This window comes from Cyprinus carpio, chromosome A22 (genome assembly GCF_018340385.1).
Source record: "Cyprinus carpio isolate SPL01 chromosome A22, ASM1834038v1, whole genome shotgun sequence".
In the NCBI taxonomy this organism is placed as follows: domain Eukaryota; kingdom Metazoa; phylum Chordata; class Actinopteri; order Cypriniformes; family Cyprinidae; genus Cyprinus; species Cyprinus carpio.
In genome coordinates this window covers 6,906,714-6,921,623 of record NC_056593.1, presented here as the reverse complement: position 1 = coordinate 6,921,623, position 14,910 = coordinate 6,906,714, and the positions used below count along the sequence as shown (strand labels likewise).

General features: G+C 38.0%; 1 protein-coding gene across 1 annotated transcript in view; it reads left to right on the top strand.

Moving 5' to 3' along the window:
- Positions 1–13,801, top strand: part of LOC109046950 (von Willebrand factor D and EGF domain-containing protein-like) — a 49,773-nt gene extending 35,972 nt beyond the window's left edge. The window contains 12 exon segments of the mRNA XM_042711759.1: positions 4,010–4,177; positions 5,733–6,563; positions 7,814–7,909; positions 8,029–8,124; positions 8,839–8,934; positions 9,050–9,145; positions 10,680–10,775; positions 11,285–11,380; positions 12,114–12,209; positions 12,439–12,534; positions 13,334–13,431; positions 13,576–13,801. Of these exon segments, the coding sequence (XP_042567693.1) occupies positions 4,010–4,177; positions 5,733–6,563; positions 7,814–7,909; positions 8,029–8,124; positions 8,839–8,934; positions 9,050–9,145; positions 10,680–10,775; positions 11,285–11,380; positions 12,114–12,209; positions 12,439–12,534; positions 13,334–13,431; positions 13,576–13,596 (1,886 nt within the window). The 3' untranslated portion in view covers positions 13,597–13,801.
- Positions 13,802–14,910: the final 1,109 nt, after the last annotated feature.

Genomic DNA, 14,910 nt, shown 5'->3' with positions numbered 1-14,910 from the left:
GAAGCATCGAAAATTACATTTTGGTAGAAAAGAATATCAAAAAACTACTACTTTATTCAGCATTGACTTCTCCCCGGGTCTGTTTGAGCGCGTTTCACCTCACATCGGTCGCGAACGTATCACTCGATGTAACCGGAGCTTCTTGAACCAGTTCACCAAATCGAACTGAATCGGTTTGAAACGGTTCGCGTCTACAATAAGCATTAATCCACAAATGACTTAAGCTGTTAACTTTTTTTTAACATGGCTGACACTCCCTCTGAGTTCAAATAAACCAATATCCCGGAGTAATTCATTTACTCAAACAGTACACTGACTGAACCGAGCCAGATAACGAACGAAACTTTGACTCGTTCTCTCGAGTCAAGAACCGCTTTCTGTCGGACGTTCCTTGATGCGTTCCGATAAAGAGCGAGCGTGCTGCATCACATGCGTGATTCAGAGACACACAGCGCGTCTGAACTGAAATGGTCTTTTGGTGATTGAACTGATTCTGTGCTAATGTTATGAGCCGCGGGTAAACCGAAGGCTTCAATCAAGGGCACTCATCGCCAATGAAGTCATTACGTCGAGCGCAAAAGAACTGGGTGAAACCTAAGATAACACGGTTATTTGAATCAGTAGTCCTTCGCGCAAAGACCGGAGAAGAACAGAACACTCCCATCACTATGTACCAGAAAACCGATGCAGGTTTCCGGTTTTCTCTGACTCGAGACAAAATGTTTCGTGTCGTTATCTGGCCTCGGCAGTCAGTGTACTGTTTGAGTAAATTGAATTACGTGTCGGGATATTGATTTTTTTAACTCAGAGGGAGTGTCCTTAAAAAAAGTTAACAGCTTAAGTCATTGGTGGATTAATGCTTATTCCCGAATTGGTCAAACGATTCAGTTCGATTTGGTGAACTGGTTCAAGAAGATCCGGTTAATCGAGTGATTCGTTATGTGAGTACAGAGACCGGGAGAGAAGTCAATGCTGAATAAAGTAAGTTAAGACCAAAATGTATTTTCGATGCTTAAAAAATTCTAACGGACCCTCTGATGTCACATGGACTACTTTGAAGGATGTATTTATTACCCTTTTGGACGTGGACAGTATACCGTACATACATTCTCAATGGAGGACTGAAAGCTCTCGGACTAACTCTAAAAATATCTACTAGTTGTTCCGAAAGGATAAACTGTTGTTCCGAAGATGAAAGGAGGTCTTACGGGTTTGGAACGACATGAGGGTGAGTCATTAATGACATATAATTTTAATATTTGGTGTGAACTAACCCGGTTTTAAGTGTACATATTAGTACTTAAAAGGTACAAAAGTATACCTTTTGAAAAGGTACTGCCCCAGTGACAGCTTTTGTATTTTTATTTTTTATTTTCCTGAGAGGGTATAGAGTTTTGGAAAAGATCTGATGTCCCAAACTGTGCTCACATTTGCCAAGATACCAGACTCTCCAATCAATATGTTCTCAATATGAACTCTTAACATTTTTTAGCAAATTCTTGTTGACATCTTTAGCTCTAGAGGTGAAATTACTGGGGTCTTTTCCTTAGGACATAACAAGTGTCTCAATTTGATCCCCTCACTGGCATCTAGGAGAAACAACTGAGATATTAAAAAGACCTTCTGAGAAAAAAATAAATAAATAAAAATTCAGAATTTCTCATCAAATTCTTTCAAAACAAAACAATTTGAGCTATGCGAAACTCCATTACATTATTGATGTTAAAACAGGGTGTTGACCTACACATGGTTAGGAAAAATATTAATTTCAATTGGAATGTTGTTATTTTTCTCACACAGGCCTGTCAAAGACACAAGAAATAGAGCACACAAGCCATGAGACCTATGTTTATGGCACCTTATTGCAAATAGCTCAGGGGCCTAACAATATTTGCTGGGACTGACACAACAGGCCCCTGGAGGACATCAGGATGGGGAATGTAAATTGGCTTTATGGCTCTGTTCCCTGTCCTCATCTTCCCTCTTTTCTCCCTTTTCACTCCCTCAAGTTATGTCCTCTGGGAATAAAATTGAAAGAAAGAAAGATGAGACATCAACCAGAGAGACTTGAGGGGGTCCCCGGGCAATTTTTGTACTCTAACCAGCTTTGCAAAGACATGTTTGAAGGCTTTTTCTTTTTACCACATCATCTTTCAATATTTGCCTTAATGTTTTGTTTGATTTTCTTCTTTGAAAATTGTTTTGGAGAAATAAAAAGAGACAAATGAGACTTGCAAACCTTAAGACTTTAGGGTTATAGAATTAACATGGATAGCATACTTTTTGTATTATTTGGTCTATAAAGATTTTCATTAGAAATATTTGAGTTCAAAAAGAGGATTTTGAATTTATTACTGCAAATAACAGCACAGTTTGACAATGTCAAATTCTTAGACTCTAGAGCAGGCATATTTGAGATTACTAAGATTACCTCAAGGAGAAAAATGTGAGAAGCACAATATGTAGAAAGTGTCTTAATTGGATTCTCACTGAATCCCAATTTCAGTCTAAGAAAAACCACTGAGATATTCAAGAGATCTCTTTTGGGGTTGTTCTTTTCTATGGAAAGATATTGATTGTCTCATAATTGGAGGTTTCAGCATCATGCTTCTCTTACTCTATGCAAAGAACATTTTAATTTTACTGACTAAGAGGGTCACTGTAGATGGGGGACTCCTTGTAATTGTTTTGAATGCTGTCTGTTGTAAAGGCTATTACCAATGTAGAAATATCCATTAACAGGATCCCAAAAGAGACTCCTAGATTTGAGTTACTGTGTGCTACAAACCCTAAGGTTAAATTAATTCTCGTCATTCTCAGGTACAATTGTCGTCTTTTTGTAAATGCTAATTGTAAATTTAATTAGACAGTATCCCCGATGGCCGTTTGTACCCGGGCTGCACTTGAAGCAATTCAAACAATACGACTCCTTGCATTTTTTTTTAAACTCTAGTTTGCACTTACCTTTTTTGTCTCTGTTGTAATTAATGCAGGAAAGGAAACAAAAGGATTGGGATGGAGGAGAAGGGGGATTTGTAAAGTCCACAAAGATTTGCTATCCCATGAGTAATCTTTTCCGAAAGGTAGATAAGGCCAGAGTTTGAGGAACAGGGACAAATAGCCGGCTCTGGAAAGGTGCTATCATCCTTGGGAGCACCTCAGCTCCTGCTAATACAGTCTTGCCGGTTTGCAAATTGCCTGCCATCACACTTATAGAGCAAGATGAGATGGTAAGCAAAGGGGATGCGAGCTGTCACCCACCTCGCCTGATAAATCCTGTCGTTGTCTAAGGGATTTGAGCTGACCTTGCGGAAATGGGACAAAAAGCCCGGGCAATAACCCTTGATATGTGTAATCACAGGGCCGATAAATCTATTTTTAATGGAAGACAGCTGCTTACTCTTTCATCTTTCTCTGCTCCGCTGGCAGAGGGCAGGCTTCTTGTCTTATTTGACACAGCACGTGACGCTCGACAGAACAGGTGCATGCATCTGGGTGATTGTGAGCAAGTTGAGGGCATACTTATTCAATAAAATATGGTGATGTAACCCCATATACTGCCACAAAAAAAATTTCCTGGGTGCTCCAAAAGTGTTTCAGATGAATCCTGTAGCATATATGTGGTTGAGTAAAATTACATCGGTTTGTTTAGTGGTGTATAAAACAATGGGGTAATTTTTAGTCGCAGGAAATGAGGTAAACATTTCAGGGTATTGCTTCACACCTTCTGACATCAGCTCATCATCCCTAGTGTATGAGTGAGACCTCAATTTCCCTTCATAGCTAATCCTTCACCAGTCTGTTGCGGTTGGGCAACTGTTGTAGGCTGCGGAGGCCATGTGAGAGTGTGAAATTGTTGGTAGGAGTTGAAGGTGAAATCACTGAAGGATATCCTCTGACCCTAAATTCACATCAATCTCCTATTAAGATGCTAATGAGTAAATTCTTACAAAAATTACATTTGTATATTAATGGTAAATCTAAAAGGCAGTGTTTCTTTACAGTGCAGGTTTTCCCAACAGACTAAACGTGACATCCAAGTGTGCAAGTAGGCCGTGTTTTCCAGGTGTTCAGTGCATTGACCTCCGGCCACCCTACACTGGCTACGTCTGTGGACGATGTCCACCAGGTCACCACGGAAATGGACGCACCTGCACAAAACAATCAAAGCACAGCAGTAAGTACATTTTGAACTTGACATTGCAGTCAGTCTTGCAAAGCTTAAATATAATTTAAAAAAATAATTGAGTTGAACTGAATATTTACATGCGTGCACACACATCCTTTCATCAACACAGAACTAAACAAGTCGTTGCATTATCATGAACTTCCATTTGTTTAAAAATGAATCTATCGCTTTTTTTCCTCATCAATCCTTTCTTAATTCTCCTTGTTTCATCCCCTGAAAGCATAGAGCTTAAGTAATTAGAGGAAAATATAACGAACAGTAAACAAGCCTGCCGTAATCCTCAGAATGTGACGGGTGCTTTGATACGGTTGATAAGTGAGATCTGGAAACGTCTAATGCTCAGTCATGCACAGTCTGCGGCACGGTGGTTGCTGACCCACAATGTGTTTTTGGCTGATGAGTATAGAGAACGGAAATAGACAGTAAGGAATTAGGGAAAGAATGTGTAAACTCATTTAGTTAGGAGATGAGGTGGGGGAAGACAGTGAGGAAGATTTAACAGAAAACTTTTATTTTTTACTTTGATTCTCCTTTTATATTAAAGAAAAAGGAAAACTACCAGACTGCATCTTATCCCTTCTTATCCCCAGAGTACAGTATGTTACATTTCACTCAATGGAAATGTTGTTAGTCTTCTTAATCTGTTCTTTTGCTTGAAAAATCCCTCAAATACATTTTCCTAAGTTGCAGTATCACAGCACGACCGTAAAAGCCTTCAGAGTGGGGTAATGACTTTTAATGCATTTTTCCCTGTGAATGGACCACTGCTGGAATCATTCCTAATAGTGCCGTTATCAGGAGTGAATCCATGAGCAGCCACAGTGGGAACCAGAAAAAGAAACAGCTTCATTTTGCAAGCTAATTCCCTTATTGTCGCCACATGCATCCCAGATTCTTACACACTCAGAAACAACTGTGCATCTCTGTTGTTGGGATTGCATTTTGTTGTATTATGTCTTTGTTCCTCGCTTCTGGATGGGGGACAAAATAAATCTTGTCTAGCAGCCACAGCGACTATCTGTTGTTTATGAGTAAATATACCACCATGATGTTTTAAGCTAGTACTTCAGCGCATTTGCATTATAACTGCAGTTATGGTGGTCTCACTGTGTAAAATATTTCAAGATCTGATCAAGATATCCAGAGGATATTGATGAATCATAACTGCAGAATACACTATCAATCCCTTCTTTTTATTTTGGTGTCCTTAATGCACGGATGCCCAGTCCTGCTACTGGAGGGCCACTGTCCTGCAGAGTTAAGCTCCAACCCCAATTAAACACACCTGAACCAGCTAATCAAGGTCTTATTAGGAATGCTAGAAACTTCCAGGCAGGTGTGGTGAGGCAAGTTGGAGCTAAACTCTGCGGGACTGTGGCCCTCCAGGACCAAGTTTGGACACCTCTGCCTTAATGTAATGAGCCTTACTATGTCATGTTGTGGCTGACAAGTAAACATTTTAAATTGGATTAAAAGTATTTACTGATCATAAGCTTGACAAGTTGCTTTTCATCTTGCATAATAAGCTTGTCCTCTCATCTAGCACTGCGTTACTCACCACAACTGACCCAAGCCAAGAACAACCTACCTCATGTCTCCCATGGCTTTCCCCATCTGCACCTCCCCATCCTTCCAATCAGGCAGCCTCAGAGACGCTTATCCTCACCAGCGAGGGCCCCACACCATCAGGCCACCACTCACATCCCCCTCCCGCCAACCTTTCCACCTGTCACAGGGAAAGGGGAACTGGTGCTGACAGCAGGACACTCTCCTGCCTCAACCAGCAGCAGAGATCGACTCTTCTCTCGCTCTAACAATCAACTGAACATTCTTCAGAGACCAGAGGAGCGAGATGCTTCCTTTAAAGTCTCGGCAGGTGGATTTGCAGGAGTCAAGCCCGGAAAAGTCACTTTACCTCACACTTCAAGGCACGTTGAGGCACTGAGGAAGTCTCCACAGCAATCCAGTTTGGTCACAATTACTCGACCTCGACCTTGGACACCTCCAGATGCCCAGAAACCTCTAACAGCAGCCCTAACTTCGCTTTCCTTCTCCTTTTCGGAGTCTGAGTTCTCCGCTGATGGAGGCCTTGGAGCCGGAATCCAAGACCCCTACGAGACCCAAACACTGCCTCAGAAGAGCTTCACCTACCTTGGTGAACAAAGCCAAACCCAATTTCTGGACAACCAACCAATTCTTCAGAACGGTAGACACCAAGGCAAAAGCAAAAATGTGGTTCTGTTAGAGGAGAGAAGTTTCTCTTGTGCAGATGTCCCTTGCTTCCCAGGAGTCCACTGTGAGCTTGCAGGGGATGGGCAACCCAGATGTGGACGGTGTCCTCTGGGGTACACTGGAGATGGTCGAATGTGCAGAGGTAATTTTAGATGTATAGATGACTTTTCTTTATTATCTATTGAAGAGTTAGTCCTCATCAAGTCAAAAATTAGAGACTTACTTATCCATGACATTAATGCCTGGGTTAGGGTTAGGGTAGGGGAATAGCATCTTGTCACTAGGGCAGTACCATACATCCTTATACCTTATCTGCCCTAAAATATGCATATTTGTACCTTAGAGTAGTAATATGTACCCTTATTACTATGTGCTACATTGAAACTTTTAGAGGGTAAATAAGGTACAAAGATGTCTCTTTAAAGAAAACTAGTTTCATATGTCATTTCAGGGATGGTTTACCTGAAATAGTTGATACCATAATATTATTCAGTGATTAGTTGTTGCTCAAAAGTGTCATTGTATCAAACCAGTACATTCCTGATTAAGTATCCAGGTGAAATGGTGAACCCAGACTCGCAAAAATGGTGCAAAGCTAGCTAGTCCAATTATAACTACCAATATTTGTATAGCAATTGACAATTTTATGTGCAGTAGGTCAGTGAACAAATTGTGGGCATGCCTTCTGAGTTCTAGACTACAGAGAAGTGTGCAGCATGTGGAGTTTAAGACTGACAACTGACAGTAACTGGTGTAAACAATAAGCTCAATCCACAAGCATGCTCTAGGCATAAGGAATAAATACATTCCTTGAGCTCCATCCCATGGGTTCGTCAACCTGAGAAAATTAAGAGCAGTGGGCGGAAGAAACACTAGAAACATGTTTGCTATTGTAATCCCATGAAATTGTATTACTATGTTGAAATTCACTTCGGACAATTATTATTTATGCATTCATGAATTATTTTCAGGCACTGTTTTCAAGGTATGAATATAGTGTGAACATGCACAAAACCATCACAAGGTGTCTTGTGTTTATCCAGTGGATCCAGCTTTTCATTAAACAGGAAGTATATGTGGTGAATGTTACCCAACTATTCAAATCAGTCTTGTATTTTTCAGAATGCTTGAAGGAAGAACTTATGGTGAATTTTAAAAAGCAAGCATGGTAATGGTTTAAAAATACAACACTAGCATCACCTGCACTTTAACAACTTGCTCTATTTTAAAACGAAAGGTACACATTTAAAATAGATACAGTATATACAGAATCTGTATATGTTTTTGCTTCCTGTGCTTCAGGCCGCAGATGGAGGCAAATAAGTGTTTGCCATTTGATGGAGTGAATCTGACCATGTGTTATTTGTGTTTGCATGCCATTTGTGCCTTCAGCCGTGTGCAGACATGCCTGCGGTAGAAACATGGAGTGTGCGGCCCCCAACACGTGTCACTGCAAGAAGGGATACAGTGGTCCAAATTGTGAAACAGGTCACAAACACACCAATGTTTATAAATGTTGTAAACATGGTAATAGGTACAATCACACTAACAATCACTCATTTTGAAATAGCGTAATTGTTAAATGACATCATTTTGGATTCTCACAGCTATCTGCAGTCCAGCCTGCCTGAACGGAGGGAAATGTGTGGCGCCAGATGTATGCAACTGCATGTCAGGTTACCATGGAGAGAACTGTGAAAGCGGTAAGAGCGCTGAAATTTCATTGCCATTCAGCACAAGTGTAAATAATGTGTAAAAAAGTGTGTTTTTCCACTTTTTTTTTTTTTTTTGTTTAGTTTTGTTTTGTTCTTTCGCAGTTTGTAGACATTTTTTAGTTTATAACCCTATGAAATGGGCTTGACAAGTGCTGTTTCTGGTGCTTTCTTTTAAAATGGTCAATAGCCTTTTGTTTGTCATAGCCTTGCATTTGCGAGCTGTAATTTTCTCTTTAATATATATATTATAATATATATATATATATATATATATATATATATATATATATATATATATATAAATTGTCAATAACCTTTTGTTTACATCACAGCCTTTTGTTTATGAACCATGATTTGCTACCTTTATTACAAGTTGGAGTCAGGTGGTATTTATACGTTTATTAGGAGACAACATTGTTCTAGAGAGAGTTTCATTTGAGAAAAAAAAGTTTGCATACACATTTTATATTTAGGAAAATTTTATACCTTTGTAGGTTCATTTATGAACTCATATCAAATAGCATACAGATGGCCTGAAGTATTGATTTTGGTAATATTTTGCAAATCTGTGATATTTAAACTTGCCATAAAAAGACAAGAGCCAAATACTCTGTACAGACTTGATGAGTTATACATTAGTGGTTTGCTTTGTTATATATGACTGTATTTTGTGTGCATTTGGTCGAATGAATATTCCCGCAGCTCTCTGCAGTTTGCTTTGCCTGCACGGAGGCACCTGTGTGGGTCGAGACACCTGCTCATGTCCTTATGGCTTCATAGGGCCCAGATGTGAAACCAGTGAGTCCTAATAACTCATATTAGCTTGGATTTCATGTGCATGTGGATAAACATAAGCTCTTGCACCCCTAGTGGTCAAAGCTGTTATTGCATGTGTTTTGGTTCATTTACACAGTGGTATGCAACCGTCACTGTCAAAACGGTGGGAAGTGTGCATCACCGGATGAGTGTGAATGTCTGGCAGGGTGGACGGGACCATCGTGTGAGACAGGTGAGAGTGTGTGTGGTTGGCTCCCAGTGGGACCAATCTCTTCTCACTAAATCCATCATATGTGTGTGTGCTGCTTCCTGGTGGCATTTAGCTGATGTAGGCTAGAACCTCTATCTGTTAATTTTTCATTCCATTCTGGCGGCTCAGAAAACACCAGCTATTATTTCAGCCTGATGATAACTACTTCTCATCCACCTGTGAGGATCAATTACTATCAGTTGAGTTGAGAGACTCACAGTAACAAATGTAGTTTTATTCACATAAATAATATGGATCACTGATGAATAAAAAAAAATTAGATATATATATATATATATATATATATATATATATATATATATATATATATATATATATATGTGTCAACTCTGATTCTCCTAACAAAGCAATAAGGTGATGCAATAAGATGTTGCTATAGGTAAGGGGTGTTTTTAGGAATAGAGAGAATGAGAGAGGATTAACTTTTGTTTTTGCACTCAAAAAAATATTTAGGTTTAAATTTAAAATTGCATACAAATATTCCATCTGTTTGGATTACATAGTTTTAACATAAACAAAATAATAAACTTAATGTGATTCGTATGAGGCAGACATGCATGAATGAAACAGTTAAGATGTATGTAATAGTTCACAGCAAAGTCGCCAGTGTTTTATAAACATTGTTCAGTGTTCATGTTTTTCCACACTACAATTTTGTGTGTTAAAGTATACTTTTATTACATTACATTACATTAACATCATATAATAGTGTTTGTTTTTGTTGGTTTTTTTTTTGCACTGAAAAGAATACTTCTTATAACACTTAAAGGAATAAATAAAGGAATTAAAACAACACCAGGGGTGTTAAATACCCCATAGTGTAAAACCTGAACAACAATAGCAAGTGTAACACTTTACACTCGCAGTGTACTTTTTCTACACTGTAAGGTGCTATTAACACTGTAAATTCAACACTACGTATGGGACCATATATAATCTTTAGTAGTGTAAAAATTAACACTTTAAGGGTTAAATTGACACTGTGTTTTTCACTGTGTAGCATTGATGCAGTGTTGGAACTAAGGACATAATTATGTGATGATTGACAATTAATGATGAACACCTGTTATTAAAGTTTAGGTTTTCATCTATTATTTCTATTTTACTTTATTTCAATCTCACTTAACAAAAAAAATAAAAAATAAATAAAATGTAAGTTTTATTTAACAACACTGATGTACAGGTATTTGTTAAAGGTTATATTTGTTTAATATCACATAATACTTCTAGCCCAGAGCTGGCTGTTATATAAACATCATTGTGGCACAGCATGTACAATTTCAATTTATGAATTTCAAAAGGTTTTTAAAAGAGCTTGACAGTGAGCAATAACTTGCTTTATCTTTGATAATCATTAGTAGGCCAGTTTTACTCTCTCTAAAGAGTAAATCATTATTTTTTAATAGCTGAGCTGTGATTTTGACCTCAAGAGTGACCCCAAAAGAACCACCTACGTTTCTTTCACCTTATATTTAATTTGTGTATCTGTCTCCAGCTCTGTGTGACCCCATGTGTCTCAACGGCGGAACCTGCGTTCGCTCGAACTCCTGCACCTGCCAGCCTGGTTTCTACGGGACTCGGTGTCAAAACGGTATAACAGCCTTTCTTTTTGAATCAATTTTCCTGATGCATGGCCTTGTTTTTTGAGAGCTTACAGAAGCTGGATTTCAATTTCTTAAGAGCGTGGGGTGAAGCATTACTACTGCACTTTAAAACGATAAAATGGACCAGCCCTAAAAACCATTTGGATTCTATTGAAGTCTCGCGCTCATGTCGTAGCCCCAGATTCAGGGCGTTTGATGTGTACATATCGATTCCTCCGTAGCAGCTTCATGCGGTGAGGAATGATTCACATAATGGCTTGAAACAGCCGCTTGGTAAAAGATGTTTTCAATGATGAGGAATGACTCTAATGTCTGGGTTGCTTCAAGTTTTGTGAAATGTAAGAGCTTTTAGAGTGTGTTTTCCCAGTCATGTCAGATTTGCTGTCGGTTATTTCACCTTACGGCTGTTTGATGTGTCCGTCATCAGTTCAGAGAACACTGGTGTGATTTTCATTCATCAAATGCTGGTCATTTTATGTACTTCTCTTTCTTTCAGCCGTGTGCAGTCCACCCTGCAAGAATGGAGGCCACTGTATACGAAACAACATCTGCTCATGTGTGGAGGGATATTCTGGGCCGCGCTGTGAGAAAAGTAAGTGTTGTCATTCTGACATGTTTCTGGAGGACTTCTATCCAACCTGAGCTTGATAGGAAGTTATAAACTTATAGTATTGTATCTCTATGCCCACTTTGGGACACATGGAAGGAAAGCATAGAGTTGTTTTGTTGTTCGAAATGACAGAAAATGGTGCTCTGGGAGCCAAGATCAGATATTAGTTGATGAGTTAGATATGGCCTGTCTGATCGAGGAGGAAGAAAGATGAATCTGAGCAAAGATAGTGAGATATTTCAGTGTGAGAATTATGAGACATGTGGGATCAGGACTGGATGAATTCATTTGGATGGCAAATCTCATTATATGAATATTCCAATTAAAATAACATTTGAGAATGTAATGTCTTTATGTTTAGGTCAAGGTCAAGTGTAAAATTTCCAAACACATTAAATTTTAAATAGATACAATTCATAAAGTATGAACAATAAAAATTTTTTTAAAAAGTATTGTTTTGAATAATATCAATAATGTCATTTATTATATAATGAGAAATACCATTTAAAAATTATAATTTAGGAGTAAAACATTCAATAAAATGCAAGTATTTATAATAATAATAATAATTAGAATAATGTAATTTATGTTATTAATGAAAGAACATTTTTAATAAAAAATCATAACTTATGAATAATAAAACATTTATTAAATTACTGTTATTTTACCCTATTGGTCCGAGTAAATCCACCTTTACCTTTCCATTTCTTCACAGGCGTGTGTGAGCCAGTGTGTATGAATGGAGGACGATGCGTTGGACCAGATGTGTGTGACTGTGCATCAGGCTGGAGGGGAAAGAGATGTGATAAACGTGAGTACCAAACCTCATCCTGACAAAGACCTCGAAATGTTAGACCTCATGTTAGCATTCTGAGAGAAGTGTCTTTAAACATAAATCTCAAGGTTATTATGTAATAAACAGAAACTTTAACAATTCTACTTGTATAATATAAAAATCACACTTTTGATAATGTGTTCCAGTGGTTTGAGCCTTGTTTGTCTGTTTGATGTAGTTTCTCTCTGTGTTTCTGTTCCTCCAGCTGTGTGTCTGCAGAAGTGTTTAAACGGAGGTGAATGTGTGGGACCGAACACCTGCCACTGCCGTCCCGGCTGGAAGGGAACTCTCTGCCAAATCCGTAAGTGATCTGAGTAACAGAAATGCAATCCTTTCACCACAGTCACTGCGGTGAGCTTCCAAAGACATGCACTTCACTCGCTCTCATTCTCAGTAAAAGAATCTAAATTGCATCTCCTCTGTTCCTGCACTCTGTGGTGGTTGGCGATAGTTTTGGTGATTACCAGCACAGATTGTCTGTGTTTGGCAGGGGAGCAGGAATTCATGTTTACTGCTGGAAGTAAACGTGTATGCTGATGTTCTCACGAGGGGAGTGGATCGGGATCAGTTTAAAATGCCTTTGCCTTGAGCTTGACCGGTGTAGGAATGGTTGATTCAAAAATTAAACTTTAGATCTAATGGTGACATATTTCAATGAGATTTGAGAGCTACAATGGATTTTTAAACTTGACTTGGATTTTGGGTCTTTTCATCACATACATTTCTAATATGGCAGAGGGGTTGTTTGGACCAATTTATGATACCATTTATGACTTTTTTTGTCTGTTTGGAGCTTGGCAGCATTTGTAGTCAATTCACTTTCAAACAGAAAAGAACAACCAGGACATTCTTCAAAATTTCTTCTTTTTTAATCTTTAAACTATTTTATAATTATTTATTAATCAAACACCCACAATTGGACCAGGAACATGTAAAATCAATATTTTTATTTTTTTATTTTTTCAGTATCAATTGTTTTAATTTCTGCCATGACATTTGCATATTCCTTTGCATATCATGGTTGATATGTGTAATATTTTCTAAATCTATATCTAAAATATAACCTGACAGACCATTCATAATGCCATAATTTTTCACAGCAATCTGTGAACAGAGGTGTTTGTATGGCAGCCGATGTGTCCGACCCAATGTGTGCGCTTGCAGAAGTGGCTATGTGGGAACTCTTTGCTCTAAGAAGGTAAAAAGAAATAAATAAATGTTTTTTTTTTTCATTAGACAAATTTTTTTTTATATATATATACTTTATATATATATATATATATTATATATTATATATATATATATATATAGTATTGACTGTTTTTTTTTTTTTTTTTAACAGCTTCCTGTCCAGACAGGATGAGGAAATGACATCAGGTGTTATTGTTGCACTAGAGAGGACACTGGGCCCATATTTCAACCTGACAGGGTTACACTATCTGTAAATATCATATCTGAAGATATTAATTTATGTATAAGGTATAATATGCTACTGTTTTTTCAGGCTTTTCAAACGTTACTATATTTGTGAAAATGATTCCGAACAAAATAAATGAGTGTATTATACACTTTTTGGTTCTTTTGGCTTAATTCTAACATCCACTCACATTTTCTCCAGAAGATCTAAATATTTTTGTAATTCCTTTTAGGGATGAACGGTAGTGGCATAAATCATACACTTCACCTCTAAATGACCTTTGATTCCTTAGGTCAGATTTTATTTGTAACTCACTGTAGTTTAAAGTCAAGTTTGACAGAAAAACGACTTTTCTTGGTATTCAAGCCAAGGCACAGACAACTTAGCATCCTTTGCCATTCTTCCTCCAACGACGTGGCCTGAAACTCGGCTGCACTCTGTTTCTCTGAGGACGTCCCCTTTAATGTGACTGGAATGTTAAAAAAAACACGTAAACATGCTGTTTGTGTCACGCCTGGCGGAGCGTGCAGTGGCTGCAGTTTTACTGCAGATCGCTTGGTAAATATAAACAGACATCTCGGTGACAACACAAACAAGCATCTGAACTAATTAACTGCCATTGATGGCGGCCATTAATGAGTCAGCCACAGATAGTTCATCTCATGCATAACTAATAATCCAGCTGTTCGCATACGATTACCTGAGGTGCGCAAAAATAAAGAGAAAAGGACAGTAAACATTTAACAGCTCGCAGAGGACAATAAACTGTTCCTCACTAGTTTGAAAGGGTTATGAGGAGGCCGATTAGAGTTTGATTTATTGATTATGAATAATTATGAAATACACATACACACTTTTCAAAAGTGTGGAGTTTTTTTTTTTTTTTTTTTTTTTTTTTTAAGATGTTTATTCAGCAAGGACACATTCAATTGCTCAAAAGTCTTCTTAACGTTCTATGCAGCAAAACATAAATCCTAATGAAAAAAGTATCACTGTTTCCACAAAAAAAAAAAAAAAAAACATTTGCTGCCCTGGGTGTGTGTTCACTACTGTGTGTGTGCACCACTTGGATGGGTTAAATGGAGAGCACAGATTCCAAGTTTAGATCATCATACTTGGCCACACGTCACTTCACTTCAATACCAAGTACCATATAAAAACTGTTTTTGTACAGCTAAAATAACTGGAAGACAATGACACCGGAAGTTTTGCACATTCACCACAAAACGGCCGCGCACATGGCTTACATTTAAAATAGAT